At 29.1% G+C, this 13,708-nt stretch overlaps 1 protein-coding gene across 2 annotated transcripts in view; it reads right to left on the bottom strand.

Moving 5' to 3' along the window:
- Mas (trypsin-like serine protease domain-containing protein masquerade) overlaps positions 1–13,504 on the bottom strand; it is a 37,875-nt gene extending 24,371 nt beyond the window's left edge. For both annotated transcript variants that reach the window (XM_078186931.1, XM_078186932.1), the window contains exon 1: positions 13,165–13,504. In XM_078186931.1, coding sequence (XP_078043057.1) covers positions 13,165–13,264 — 100 coding nt within the window. In that variant the 5' untranslated portion in view covers positions 13,265–13,504. The remainder of the gene's footprint in view (positions 1–13,164) is intronic.
- Between the last annotated feature and the right edge of the window lie 204 nt (positions 13,505–13,708).

The following is a 13,708-nucleotide window of genomic DNA, read 5'->3' as shown; positions in this document are numbered from 1 at the left end:
ACGCGGAGATCTCAGTGTCATAGGTCGTTAAATAGATTTTAAGCCCTGCTATAATTAGAAAAATATATACTAACCTTAAACATTAACGTTAAAAAATTGTATCGATTGGTAGGTTGTATGTACTTATCTATTATTGCGGATTTACGCATTACTGAGGTATTTAAACCAATGAGATTTAACTAATAAAGTATATAAAGTGTACACCCACAGTAATTGGTACATTTACCATACATGTACAGTAGGTCACGAATATATTGGGACACCAGTATAGCTTTGACATACATTTAGACTCTATATTTTGAATAGTTATACAATTGTGTACAGAAATGAGTTCAGTTCTGTTAAAATGCAGCATGAATTATGAATTTCTACAATGCGGCTAGTTTTTTCTTGATAATAGCGTTAGTATGAAAGAAAATTCTAAAAATGGAAAATTTTATGTTACAATAATTTTGGGACACTTCCTTAATTTGTTCCGTTTAAATTAAGATTGTAATAAATCTCGTAGACACGTGACTTATGAAAACAAACTAGTACATGTTGTTTAGTATTTTGTATTTTAGTTATTTTTAATGGTATTTTAGTATTTTATTATCATAAACATATATTTTTTATTTCAGGATCATATACTATGTAAGAAAGTGCAGAACTTTTTCATTTAGAGGTTTAGCGTTAAATAACTTTCTTTGAAACAACTTTTTGTGATATGACGTTCTACAATGAAATAATATACTTTTTAGGAGAAAGTATAACGTTGTCATTTCAATAGAAACACAAAATTACCCTTGATATAAACATAAAAGATATCTTAAAAAATATTGGATATTGAATATAGGTTTATGATAAAAAAAAAGATGATCTCGAAATAATCTTGAAAACGTCTGCGCATTGAAAAACTAGTAGTGCCACTTAACTTTTAATAGTTATATATTTTCCTTATAAGATTGAAAATGTAACACAGTTTAGTGATTGAATCATTTACATTATTAAATTTATTATTGTTAATTGATTCTTAGGTTAAATTAGTTTTATAGTATATACATCACATATTTAGTTTTACGTATTGCATTAATTACTAATATAATTATTTCATTATATTTTAATATAATTTAGTATGTATTAATATTAATACAAACGTTTCATATAACGACATAATATGTAGTACAATATTTTCTTATAACCTAAGGTATAATAAACTTCTAAAACGTATGAGGCAATTGTCTCAGTAACAAATCTTTTAAAAACATTATACAGCTGTTTTGAATATTAAAACTAAATAAGAACTGCAACAGATAAATGAGGATTAAGTCTCCATTTGAATATTATAAAGATTACTCACAAATATCTATTCTAATTAGAATATCTAACTTGAATATTTTAATATATTGTTCACGAAACATGATAACTTCAATTCTGGCTGGAAAAATACTACATACAAATTTTGAGAATAAACACATCAATCCCGTCTATTTTACTTGAATGTCTTTCGGCTTTATTTAAATAGAAATCAAGCTTTTTCTTCGTGAATTTTTTCTTCTACAGTAAAAGAAGACATCTTTGTATTGGTAATTTTTTATCATTCTTCATAGTAAAAAATATACCCATGACTCAAATACTGATATTAGAGCTCAAGGTCATGTAAAGGTTATAAAATAATATTGTGCATTGTAGATTGTTGAACTTTGTTTGACGACAGCTGCAATCATATGGAATAACACATACTCTGTATCGTTTAAAAGAGGCATTACAACTGACTTTTCATCGAAAAAATATTTAAGATATTACTTTAAATTTTTCGTGAATTTTTAAATTCTTCAAAATATAACAAAAAAAAATTTCAAATGGGAAATTAAATATCAAGAAATAAAATATAAAATCAAATATTTTTTATTTTATTAACATAAAGCATAAAATAGAATACCTTCCATAATACTTAATCTGAAAATAAATTCTCAAAACGATTAATGTGACGTAAAACGGAATAACGCAAGAAAACAAAATTTGCAAATGAAATTACTGGGTTGTTCGGAAAGTAATTTCGTTTTTCCCAAGAAAAGACTTAATTTTTTCACAGCCAACTTCTCGCTTAAGCTACATAATCATTATATAATTGGACAACTGATGTAGTAAGTCTTGTTTGCTAAAAATTTTGTTCGATTCTTTGCAATAGTTTTTGTTTAGTAATCTATTGTGTTTCATTTCCACCAAGAAAAAAACGAAACGATTTTCCGAACGACCTAATAGTTTGCAATGAACAAATTTTCTACTTTTAAAAGTATGTACATTCTTTCAAGCAAATAAAATATTTTATTTTGAAAAATGTACACACGATCTAAAATGAAATATCTATTTACTATTTACCATCTGAAATACTATTTTATCTAGCACCGATATTATTTGAAAATTTTATAAACTGTGTATTGTAGTTCGATGCTCATTAATTACTTGGTATATTTAATTTAGCGTTAAATTTAAATTTCTTTCATAATAATTTTTTCTTGAGTAAAGCACTAAATTGTCCGCTACCAGACTCCGTAAAGCGAGTCTCGATCCACAGCCTACGTTGATATTGGCTAAAATATGTCATAAACTCGACTGTTCCTCAAGGACTACAAAAATTCCTAGAATTTGATGTATTGTTTTTAATATATTGATCGGACAATATTTCCATAAAACCACCTGATATTTTGTTGGAATATTATAATTATTCCATAATAATGAAAATAATAACAACAATAATATTTATTTTTATTTAATACCGCATTTGTTTACAAAATTTTTATCAGAAGTACATCAAATTTAGTGTCTGGGAATTAATATTAGAAAGATCAGTTATTTTAAAAAACGAAGTAACAATAAAGAAATTAATGAAATTCCAACATGAACCTCGTTTCTAACATTGGAGTAAAAAAGTTTTACTTTATAGATGAATCTCTAGCCTAGTCATGAACAAAAGCATAGCATCTACGAATATAATTTGGACTATAGAACTGAACTTCGTTCAACGAATCACAATTTTCGGGCTTTTCTACATGAGCCTACTCTGCGCAGAAAGGCTCTTAATGAGGGTCCTCTAATATTGGTCTTAATAGTCACTCAGCATAACCTTAACATAACCGATCACGTGAATGTTCTGTTTACATCCTGTACTATTGTGAAAGTCAGAATATAGAAAATACGATTGGTTCTAACATTGTTAAAATTTGAGTAGCTCATTACTGGTCAAAATCATAGTTGGTAATTGCGCACAAGAGATTACACGTCATTAATTTTGATAACATTTAAATACGTTGAAGTACTCAATATTCTGAATAACTTTTGTCGCGAAACTTGTACCTACCACTATATTGCATCTAGAAAAAGTTAAAGCAAATATTTAAAACTTAATTCAGACTTAATACAGATTGGAAAACTATAAACTTGCAAACATTATAAACAAAGGTGTTAAGTCTGGACTATTTCTTGAATAATTCTTTAATATTTTTTGAAGCCTTGAATATTTCTTTAAGAAATAATATTTCAACCGTTATATGCAGGGTGTGTTATTTAACTCTTTCAACTTAGTTTTTCTTGTAAGCTACATGTTGTATAAGAAACGTTCAAAGCGAAAATTAACTTTTTGCTATTTACTTTCCTTTATACATTCACGAGGGCCGTCTTGGCTTTTTACCTATGATGTGCATTTACTCATGTCATTCCAAAATCTGTTAAATGCAAAAGCAAAAATTTCTAAATAACAGAGATATAGAAACTAATGTTCTTCGAGATATTCTTTAATAATTTTTTAATGCAAAAAATGATCAAAATATTGTTCATTGCAACCGTTGCAAGCTTCATATTTGAACAAGCATAAATTAAGTCTGCATTAGTACAGTAGCGTTACTGTTTCCATGAATATCTTGGAAATTTAGGCCGAACGGCGACACTTACCCTTTTACGGTGTCTATACTTATTTCCACACAACCATACATCCGGTTTGTTTTAATTTTTAACTACTTTGACTCATACAGTTATCATGTATTCTGTTCTTGAAAATATGAATCATCATTATTGTTCGGTTAACTTTCTTACACGTGAATGGTTATTGATTAATAGTTGTATAAGGTTTATTTATCCTATGCTTTTAAGTGCTTTTTTCATTATATTTTACTATATTACAGTCAATTACCAAAATCTATGTATATGTATAGCTTCTGTATTTCATCAATATAATAATTATTAATCATGTTTTTATTTACTACTAATTAAAAATGTAGAAACATTATTAACAAAACAAGTTAATCGTCGTAATGATTAACAACTACTGTCCCCTTCTTGGAATATGTAACTCAAATAAATTTATTAATAATATGAATATTATATGTATATTAATAATTTTTATTATAATAAATTTACGAAATTATTTCTAAGAAATGCTAGTTTACTTATACACCATCAATGAATTTTTCTTTTTCGTAAAATATCAGATTTATTGTAAGTTGGAATGGAAATTCGCTATTTATTATTAAATAAATAGAATAAAATATTAAATAAATTTATGACCAGTTATTCAAATATTAAAACTTTTATTAAATATCTATTAGTCTATAAGCTCAGAAATGTTAGTCTAAGTGACATTGAAACATTAACAAATTGCGAAGACTTAAATGTATTTCATACCTGAATGCAAATAACTAATTTAGAGTAAATAAAAGACCAAGTACGGAAATTTAAACAAAATACACGTATCAAATTAAATTATTAATGAGTTAAATTTACTTAAAAACTGCATATATACAATATTGAAATTGAAATAAGAGAACTTGTTCGCTAGTGTATAATAACGCCAATGTAAGTAAAACGTGAATAATGATACAAAGAGGAGAAAATATTCCACCATCAATAAATGATTACATTATTCAAGTAAATTATTTTAAGTGTAACAAGTGGTGTAAAAACATTAAGAGTTAAACGTTAAAGACTGAAAGCCGATGAAAGTTCGGTAAAAGTAATAAATACAGCCGAACTGTTTCCGACATGTTAGCAAACGAACTTGAGAAAATTTGCATGGAGTCGTGTAGCCGCCATAGAGTTCCTAGCTGTGTTCATTTTGGCAGGCATAACGGCCCAAACAAACATAACGGTAGTTAATTAAACAGCTCGATTCCGTCGGGTAGGCGTGTCGGGACGCATGCGTGCATGTTGTATGTATGTGTAAGGACACGTGCCTCTTCTAACGTAATCGTTTTAGACCGTAGGCCAATGACAGCTGCATTTAGTATTCATCCGTAGTCCTTGATTCACGCCACCACGCTATTCTATTTCGGAACATCTCACAATCGCTTCATCATTATTCAATAAATTTTGAATCCTTTATGGAATTAAGCATACCTATGCTTCTTTCATTTACGCTCGATCTTTAATCGATACCAACTTCGGTAATTGTTTTACTCTCCGATTTCGATGAATTTGAAATACGTAATCAATACCGTTCTTCTGAACAGCTTTTCCTTACAAAATGTTATCGTTGTTCGGTTTTCATTTACAAAATTTATACAATAAATTTTTTGAGAATTTAAATTTGAATTGATTTTGGGTTAGCTCTGAGTTTGATATTTATTACGTACTTTGCACAAGATATCAATAATTAGATCATTGAAATTTGATTTCTCTTTTAACAACAATCTGAACATGTTTCATATTTTTGTTTTTAATTTGAAACTCATTCTGGGTTAAAACTGGGTTAGATCTAGCTTAGATTTAGTACATTTATTATGAAGTTTTCAACAAAATTAGAACATCGAAATTCTATTTGTCTTTTTGTAACATTACCGAACGTGTTACGCTACATTCAATTCGTCGATTTCTTTTTCTAAACATTTTTGAATCAATTACAGAGAACAGAAATGAAATTTTAATCATTTTAATCAAGTAGAGAGAAGGTTATGTACTTATACATTTTTCTAATGTTTTACAGTTTGTTATTCTATATAACTATTTTGTTTATAAATAAATAAAATCGGCATTCTATAGCGTATAACTATTTTTAATTCAACGTGAATCAAATTGAAACGGTAATAACATAGATTATTTTTCGAATGTGAGTATATTGGTCATCTTATTTCAGTAAAAGATTCAACAAGAGTCATACCAGAACTATTTAATGATGATAATATATGTTCATGATTTACGTCCTCTAAAAAAATTTGTATCAGTATTTGACTTTGAATTCAATGAATTGCTCACAAATTGTACATTCCTAGTACAACCGGTTCCTCAAGTGTTACTCAAGCCGGTACGGCGTAGCATTCGAGTCTGTGGTATAAAGACGTGTATTCGAACGATTCGATTTTGTTTCGCATGCTATACGTTAGCAACAAGCACAACGTCAATTTTCCTCTAACGGCATACATATTTGACGTATTTTCCTCGAAACGTGACTATAAAAACACGAATATTTTTTCCTATAGAAGGTAGATGTTTCAATTATTAATGCTCTAAAATTTTGAATATTAAATGTATTTTTTGCATGATAAAAATTAGTAATTTAACAATGTCATTAATGAAATAAAGGAAGGTATTTTTAACCTTAATTTCGCGACCTTGAACGAGCTCTGTCCATATTTTTGTGCCCCGTATTTCTGTGTTCGTCCATAGTTCTGTGCCTCTATTAATAAAAATATTGATTTATATTATATTTTATTGATTAATAAAAATATTGATAGATAAACATAATAAAAAAAAACTAAAACATCAATTTATATACAACACTTTTCTTCTACACGTTTTTAATTCGAGGACACAGAAATTGGGAACTTATTTATGCGAACGGTATAATGAATTAAATACTTTTAAATTACGCCAGCATAAAATTTTACACGATACAAAAATTTAGGTCTCCCTAAATTAATTAATACTATTTTTATCAAAGAAGTTGAGAGACACCTTTTCAAATCTTAATTTGCAATTAGTTTTTACCCACATTAGTCTAACCCAGTTCTACTCCAGACTTAACTGAATAATATAATAATAATATAGTAACTTTTTGGTCTTGAACTTAAATTAAACCCAACTTATTAAAATAATAATAGTATAAAAATCTTTTTGTTTCGGACCTAATCTAAACCTAATTCAAATTTAATCCAGCTCTACTGAAAACAATAGTAAAAATATAACATTTTCTTTTTTAAACAATCTAAAACATTGCTTTTTAGTTGAATCTCTAAAACATGAATTTTCTAATTTCATTGTATCTCCATTTTTTTAGTTTTTCTTACGAATATTTCAAAAACCAGAAGAAACCTCTTATACGGGGCGAGTCACTTTCATGTCTCAAATAACTTATAAATTATACATTTTACGAATAATTGTTAAACACAAAAGTTTTACAGTTTTAAAGCAACCAAATGATGGCTCGTCAATTTTTACATTTAAGAATTTGTCATAAAACGTATAATTTAAAAATTATTCGAAATGTCCAAGTTACATGACTCACCCTTTATGTATATGAAGAACTTGTTCAGAATCCGGACTTTGACAGTAGAGATGGTCCTTGAAATTTAAGATTGCTTCTCTAAACTGAATATTTTGCAAACAGTTTTAAGTCTCTATTTAAATTTTTAACTACCTCTAAATGTAGATGTCTTCATAATCAACACTAATATCGAATCTTGTATTATTATTGATGTTTCCCTCAAAGTTTGTAATCTATGCATTTGGTTGTATTATGCGTTGTGTCTGAATAAACGTATGCAAAGGTTTGTGAATGAATAAATAAACAAAAGACACAGTAGGAATTACCATCTTAATTCATTTCGTTGCTAGTTGTTCGATTGGAAACTTTTTTTAAGATGATTGTACATGTTTTATTAACCCTTTTCTCCCCGGATTTGTCAAAGTCAGTTTTTTTCTTCAGTTTTTTTTAGGGTAGACCTACAATTTTTTTGTACCTATCATTTAGGAAATGCTGAGACGAATTCGGCAAGCATCGTAACATATTTGCAAAATGTAAACAAGAAAAGCTGTAGCATTACCTATTAAAAAGCCTTGATAATTCTAAAAAAGAAGGATTTACAAAACATTTGATACAATCATATTAAATCTCACTTTAAACCATGTTATTTTAGCTCCAAAAGTTTCCAATCGAACTACTACCAGTAGAATAAAGAAATAAATTGAGCTGATTACGGTGCATAATCCACCGTGCATGTTAACGAAAATTGTTCGCCTGTATAATTATACACATTTCTGAACGGTTTTGCAGTAAGTCTCAAGGTTAGTGTCGCCTTCCCCATTCCATGGCTAGCTCGTTTAAATAACGTGGTCTTTTCTCTTTTAAAAGAGGCGCAAACTCAAGTCACTGGTCATCGTAAAAATCCCTAACTTTTTAAACACGTACCAATGAATACAAAATGATTGAAGCTGTTCATTCCAAATAATAACGGTAGATTAACAGAAATGTGTTACTTTAGTGCAACAAACTTTCTCCTTACAGATTTACATATATAATTGTTTTAGAAGAAACGGGTTCAATATTAGTGTAGCTAAAGGCAGAAAATGAGATGATAGAAAACCAAGAAACATATACACACAAGCATTATATTTATACATTCTATATTTGTGCGAAGCATTGCGCACAGCTAACACGATATTGTATCCTTGATTATTATAATGAATTTCACAAAAATGACTGGCATACTCAGATCATGATATACAGGATATGATACGTAACGTAAATGACTTTCGCTACTCTGACAAAAAAATGTTTGGAATGAAAGTTAATTAGTATCCAGTCGGTTACTTTTTTGAAAATAACAAAGTGATAAAATCATGGTCTCTTGAAGGTCATAGTATGATCGTTCAGTTCATTTCTCCATCAGCAATGATCCTACGAACGCCAAAATATAGGGTACCATTTAAAAAAGTCAAAGTGATCTTGACTTTTACTTGAAAGACGATAGTTCTTTTATTGTACTTCAATGTATAATCGACTAAATACTGACTAACTTTTCTTGGAACTATATCGACTACTTTTAACTGCATAAACAGTGAGAAAAAGAAAACAAAAGACAAAAATATGTCAAATAAGAAAAGATACGTATATAAAAACATTGTAAATCAAGTTCACAATTCATAGTTGCAAAGGTGAAATATAAATATTAATAATAGTGTACTGAAAAATAAAGATACAGATCCCAAGTGAACGGTGAGAAAAATGTGATAATTAACAAGTAATATAATAAACAAACAAGAAGAACATAGAAATTTAAACTCTGATTATTTGTTAAACAAAATGAAATATAAATACAACATTGGGGTCTAGTTGAAGTGAAAAAAATGAAAAAATAAAAACGAAGAGTATTGACATAATCGAGATGTGGAAGCTTAAATAAATAATAACTATTGATTAAAGTAAGACGAGATGAGGATGTAATATTGTATGAATTCGGCTAACACAATATAGCAGAATAGAATTTGCTTTCGGTAAAATTTTGACAAAAAAAGATTAGAAAAAGATAATAGAAGTTGCAAAACAACGTGAAACTAAAATTAAATGCCAGATTAAAAAGCATATTTTGAGAGAAAAGATTTATTTTAAGATATCCTTTTGTCTGGAATGAAAGAAAATTTTTAAAAATTTGTCTTGAATTTGTGATTCCGATTCCATGAAGGATTCCATGAATTCCTTTTGTTTGTAATAAATTGTTAGTTGTTTTGGTATTCGCGGATGGTTTTAACTTTAAACGACATTTAGTCGTTTTTTTCATCACATTTTAAAAATTTCCTTTACCACGCATTGGAAACATAGAGAAAGAAATAGAAAATATTTTCAATAAAAATTTTCAAACAATTTAAGTGAAGTCCACAAATAGCGACAGAATAATTATAAAATTTATGAGTGAACATGAAGAAATAATAATTAGAAGGATTAGGTACGAATGAAGAATAATTGTTAAATATTCTGCACTAACATAATGAAAAATAGAAACAGCAATTATATTCAATTTAAAATAATACGATAATTAGTTGTGTTGAAATTTGTAATCGGTTTTCACACGGTTTTCAAGTACACCAACAGCCTTCTCACCGGTGCGGTTGCAGCAATGGCAATGGCAATGGCAATGGCAATGGCAATGGCAATGGCAATGGCAATGGCAGTAGCAGTAGAATTGAACTCTAGCGTCATCCGCATTGCGTTGTGCGTTGTGCGAGTCCTAAGTAAGTGGGACAGTCACATCCTTCCAGATACTACACGACCTATCCAGTACTACTGACTACCTGCGGTCTGTGCACAAGCGTGCACGGCGTACGTTATCGCGCGCCAATTTCTATTTCTCGAAACCTCCTCAACTACGAACTCATCTTATTTACGGCTGCTTCTTACTACCTTCTAATTAATCCAATGTGACAACTGATTGACTATCACGAACACCTATCGATATTTGATTTTATACGTATGCTCGAGAAATTAAAAATGCTTCGATATATTGAGACATAAACAATACAGTCTTGAAAGGTTTCGAGTTAGCTAATAGTTACTCAATATTGCGTAAGTTATTTAATGAACATTTACGAATCGAAGGTAAATAAACAGCTTGTACTATAACTCCAAGAAATGCTCTAAAATAAAATTACCGTGTTAAGTTATTTCAGAAAAAGTGTTTAAATTCAGAAAATAATTCGCAATTAAAATTTTAAAGGAGGCCTTTGGTTTGTCTGTTAATAATAATTTTAATTACAAATTTGAATAAATGTCATTCGACTCGTTTGTTAAAAGTGGTGTTAATTAATTTCTTCCTAAATGATTACATCGAACATTCAACAAAATTATGTGCTGATAAAAAATTCAAGACTAAATTAATGTTGAATTTATTAAATTATGAAATTAATGTTGACTTGATTAATCAATTTGTATTGAAATATCAATTTTCTGTAATAATACAGAGTATCCCATATTTTTCGGTACAAGACTATAACGTTATGTAACAAATAAATAAACAAGTCCATAAATGCTTTGTTAAAAATAATCACAGAAATGAGAAATATAAAAGATACGATAACATCGCGTGCGAAGAGATTAAACAAAATAACTTGTCAATGTGAAAATTTTATGTCAATAAAGACGGTCATCGCTTTAAAATGGAAATACAATTGCTATATTTAGCAACATTTAAATCATACTTTGTGTTTTCGACATAAATTCTTAACAAAGCATTTATGAATATTTTTGATACAACATTCATTTTTATATTTATTTGTAAAATACGCTGCCAAATTATACAAGGAAAAATGCGGGTCACACTGTATAAAACTACTGTGTCAACTTTGTATTTACTGTAAATTTAATCATAATATACCTTAATAGTTCTACAGTCATTTCGATAAAACAAAAACACGTCAAATATAAAATTGCCTCGTGAACCTGGTACTTATTCTAATTGTAAATTTATTTTACAGCCTTCAAACGTACTGTGTTAGGTAAATGTTTTTTGTAATAATTTGAATCAGTAATAAATAATTCAGGACATCCTGATAATTTTTTTAACAAGAATTAACTTACATAACAATCTCAAAACAGCAACAAAATCAAGGACCTATTAAAATTTCTGAGAGATACAGGCTTAATAAACAAAATATAAGATCTATTTAAATAGAAGGTCGCTAATAGCCTTGCAGCTGATGCGACGTAATACCTCTGAGAAAAAAAAAAAACAAAAAAAACAATGTCAGTTGTTTTTTTACAAATTTGAATGAAATGTGTCTTAGATATTAATACATATTTACGATTCAGTCAAACATCGATATCATTATGCATAACAATTCCGAATTTAAATATTTGTAAGCCTTACCAGCTGATTACGTTAATACAGTTCCAATTTCTCCAGTACAGTATTAGTTTCTGAATACACATGTTACTAAAAAATGTTTCATTATATGCACTAACTTTTAGAAGATTATTGCAACGATTTTAAATTCAATTAATTTTTCGATTATACTAATTACACTTGAATTTTGATTAATTACACTTAAATACCGATTAGAAGATTTTTGTAACTAAACTGTAGGGTTCCGCACAAGCAACAATTGTTTAAATTGCGAAAAACAAAAACTAAATACTTTATTCGATCTGTGATGTAAAAACATTAGTGGAGTTTATAGATATTGTTCTATTAAAACCTGTTCAAATAATTAAATATAATGATCCGTATATTAAAACCTACAAAATTAATTGGTTAAATTTATTTGAGATTTATTCAAATGATTAAATAAAATGATACGTAAAATATGATACCGATTTTTAGGAGATTACTATAACAAATTTAAATGATTTGCCTTCCTTCGATTATATTATACTACGTATAAATATCAATTCAAAGTATTTCATATATTAATTCAAATTTTCAACTTCAAATTCAAAATTTCCCCTAATTTTTAGAAGATTATCATAAAGAAGTGTCTGCAGGTATTTATACAAAATCCTAATTCTCTTCTTTTAACTATTTTAACATAATTTCTAAATTATTTTAAAATTTTCGAAATTGTTTTATAATAACTTGAAGATAACGTAGCGGAAGCCTTAAATTCTTCTGAATTTATGCATAAAGAAATCCAGAATCGGATAAAAGTTTCAATTTTATTTTCTCTTTTAAATTACAATCATGTGCAATCAATTAAAATTTTTGTAGCAAATTCTTCTCCGAAAATGACAACAACAAAACGAAATTATGTAAAAAATAATGTAAAAAATGACTGCATTCAGGGGGAGATCCCGGTTTACCAACTTCAAATATATAATTCTTCGGTAACACACATAGACATTATAGTCAAGCAAAATTTGAGTGTGTATCACAAGCACATCAAAAATGTATACAAATTTTGAGATTAACACTACTTTTACGAAAGTAAAAGATCGAGACACAACTCTTAACATTTTTGTATAAATTTATTTTCCAAGAAGAATCAGATTTCCTTAATTGGAAAGACAGTACCTTTTTCCTGTAACTTTTATAAAATTGATTCAATAAAAATAAGTATGCAAAATATATTCATATAGACAGTGTTATCGAACCTAATTTGTCCAGTTTCTGAGATTTGTTAAAAACTGAAAATCTTCTATTTACAAAATAAGAGAATAAAGTATTCCCGTTAACAGAACGACGAGCAGCAAGGATAAGAATTATTTACCTGTCAGGAAACTACCAGCCAAAGAATCGTCGTCTTGAGCAATGGATCCCGTAAGTAGGAGAAAAAGGACGATGGCCCCGGGGGCTGTTCGCAGTATCATCTTCGGCAGCCTCCCACGTTCGTTCCCGGTTCACTGTTTCTGTTCCCCGTCGGTCAATTCGAAACGGCGGCCGAAAAAACAGCCCAACGAAGAGAAGGAATAACAACAGCAACAACAATAACAACAACAATAACAGTGACAACAAGAAGAACGAAGAAGAGAGGAGAAGGAAGACGCGCCGTATCGTTTATTCAATGTGTGTCCGACAGGTTTGACCACGTGCGTGTCAAACTACTTCACCGCGAGAGTTCGGCAGCCACGGTATTATGCGAGCCCGCATCGCCTGCTTGGCTTGTTTGACTGACTGACTGACTAACTGGGGAGGTACCGGGGCCCACTTGTGGGTCAGGGTGCGGGCCCCCTCTTTTACGCTTTGCCCGGAAAAAGGAGAGAAAAGAACGAACCCGGAGAAGTAGAGAGAACTACACACACCGTCCGACCTCG

The sequence above is a fragment of the Augochlora pura genome, chromosome 7 (genome assembly GCF_028453695.1).
Source record: "Augochlora pura isolate Apur16 chromosome 7, APUR_v2.2.1, whole genome shotgun sequence".
Classification (NCBI taxonomy): domain Eukaryota; kingdom Metazoa; phylum Arthropoda; class Insecta; order Hymenoptera; family Halictidae; genus Augochlora; species Augochlora pura.
The sequence above is the reverse complement of the archived record's forward strand: the minus strand, read 5'-3'. Positions and strand labels throughout refer to the sequence as shown.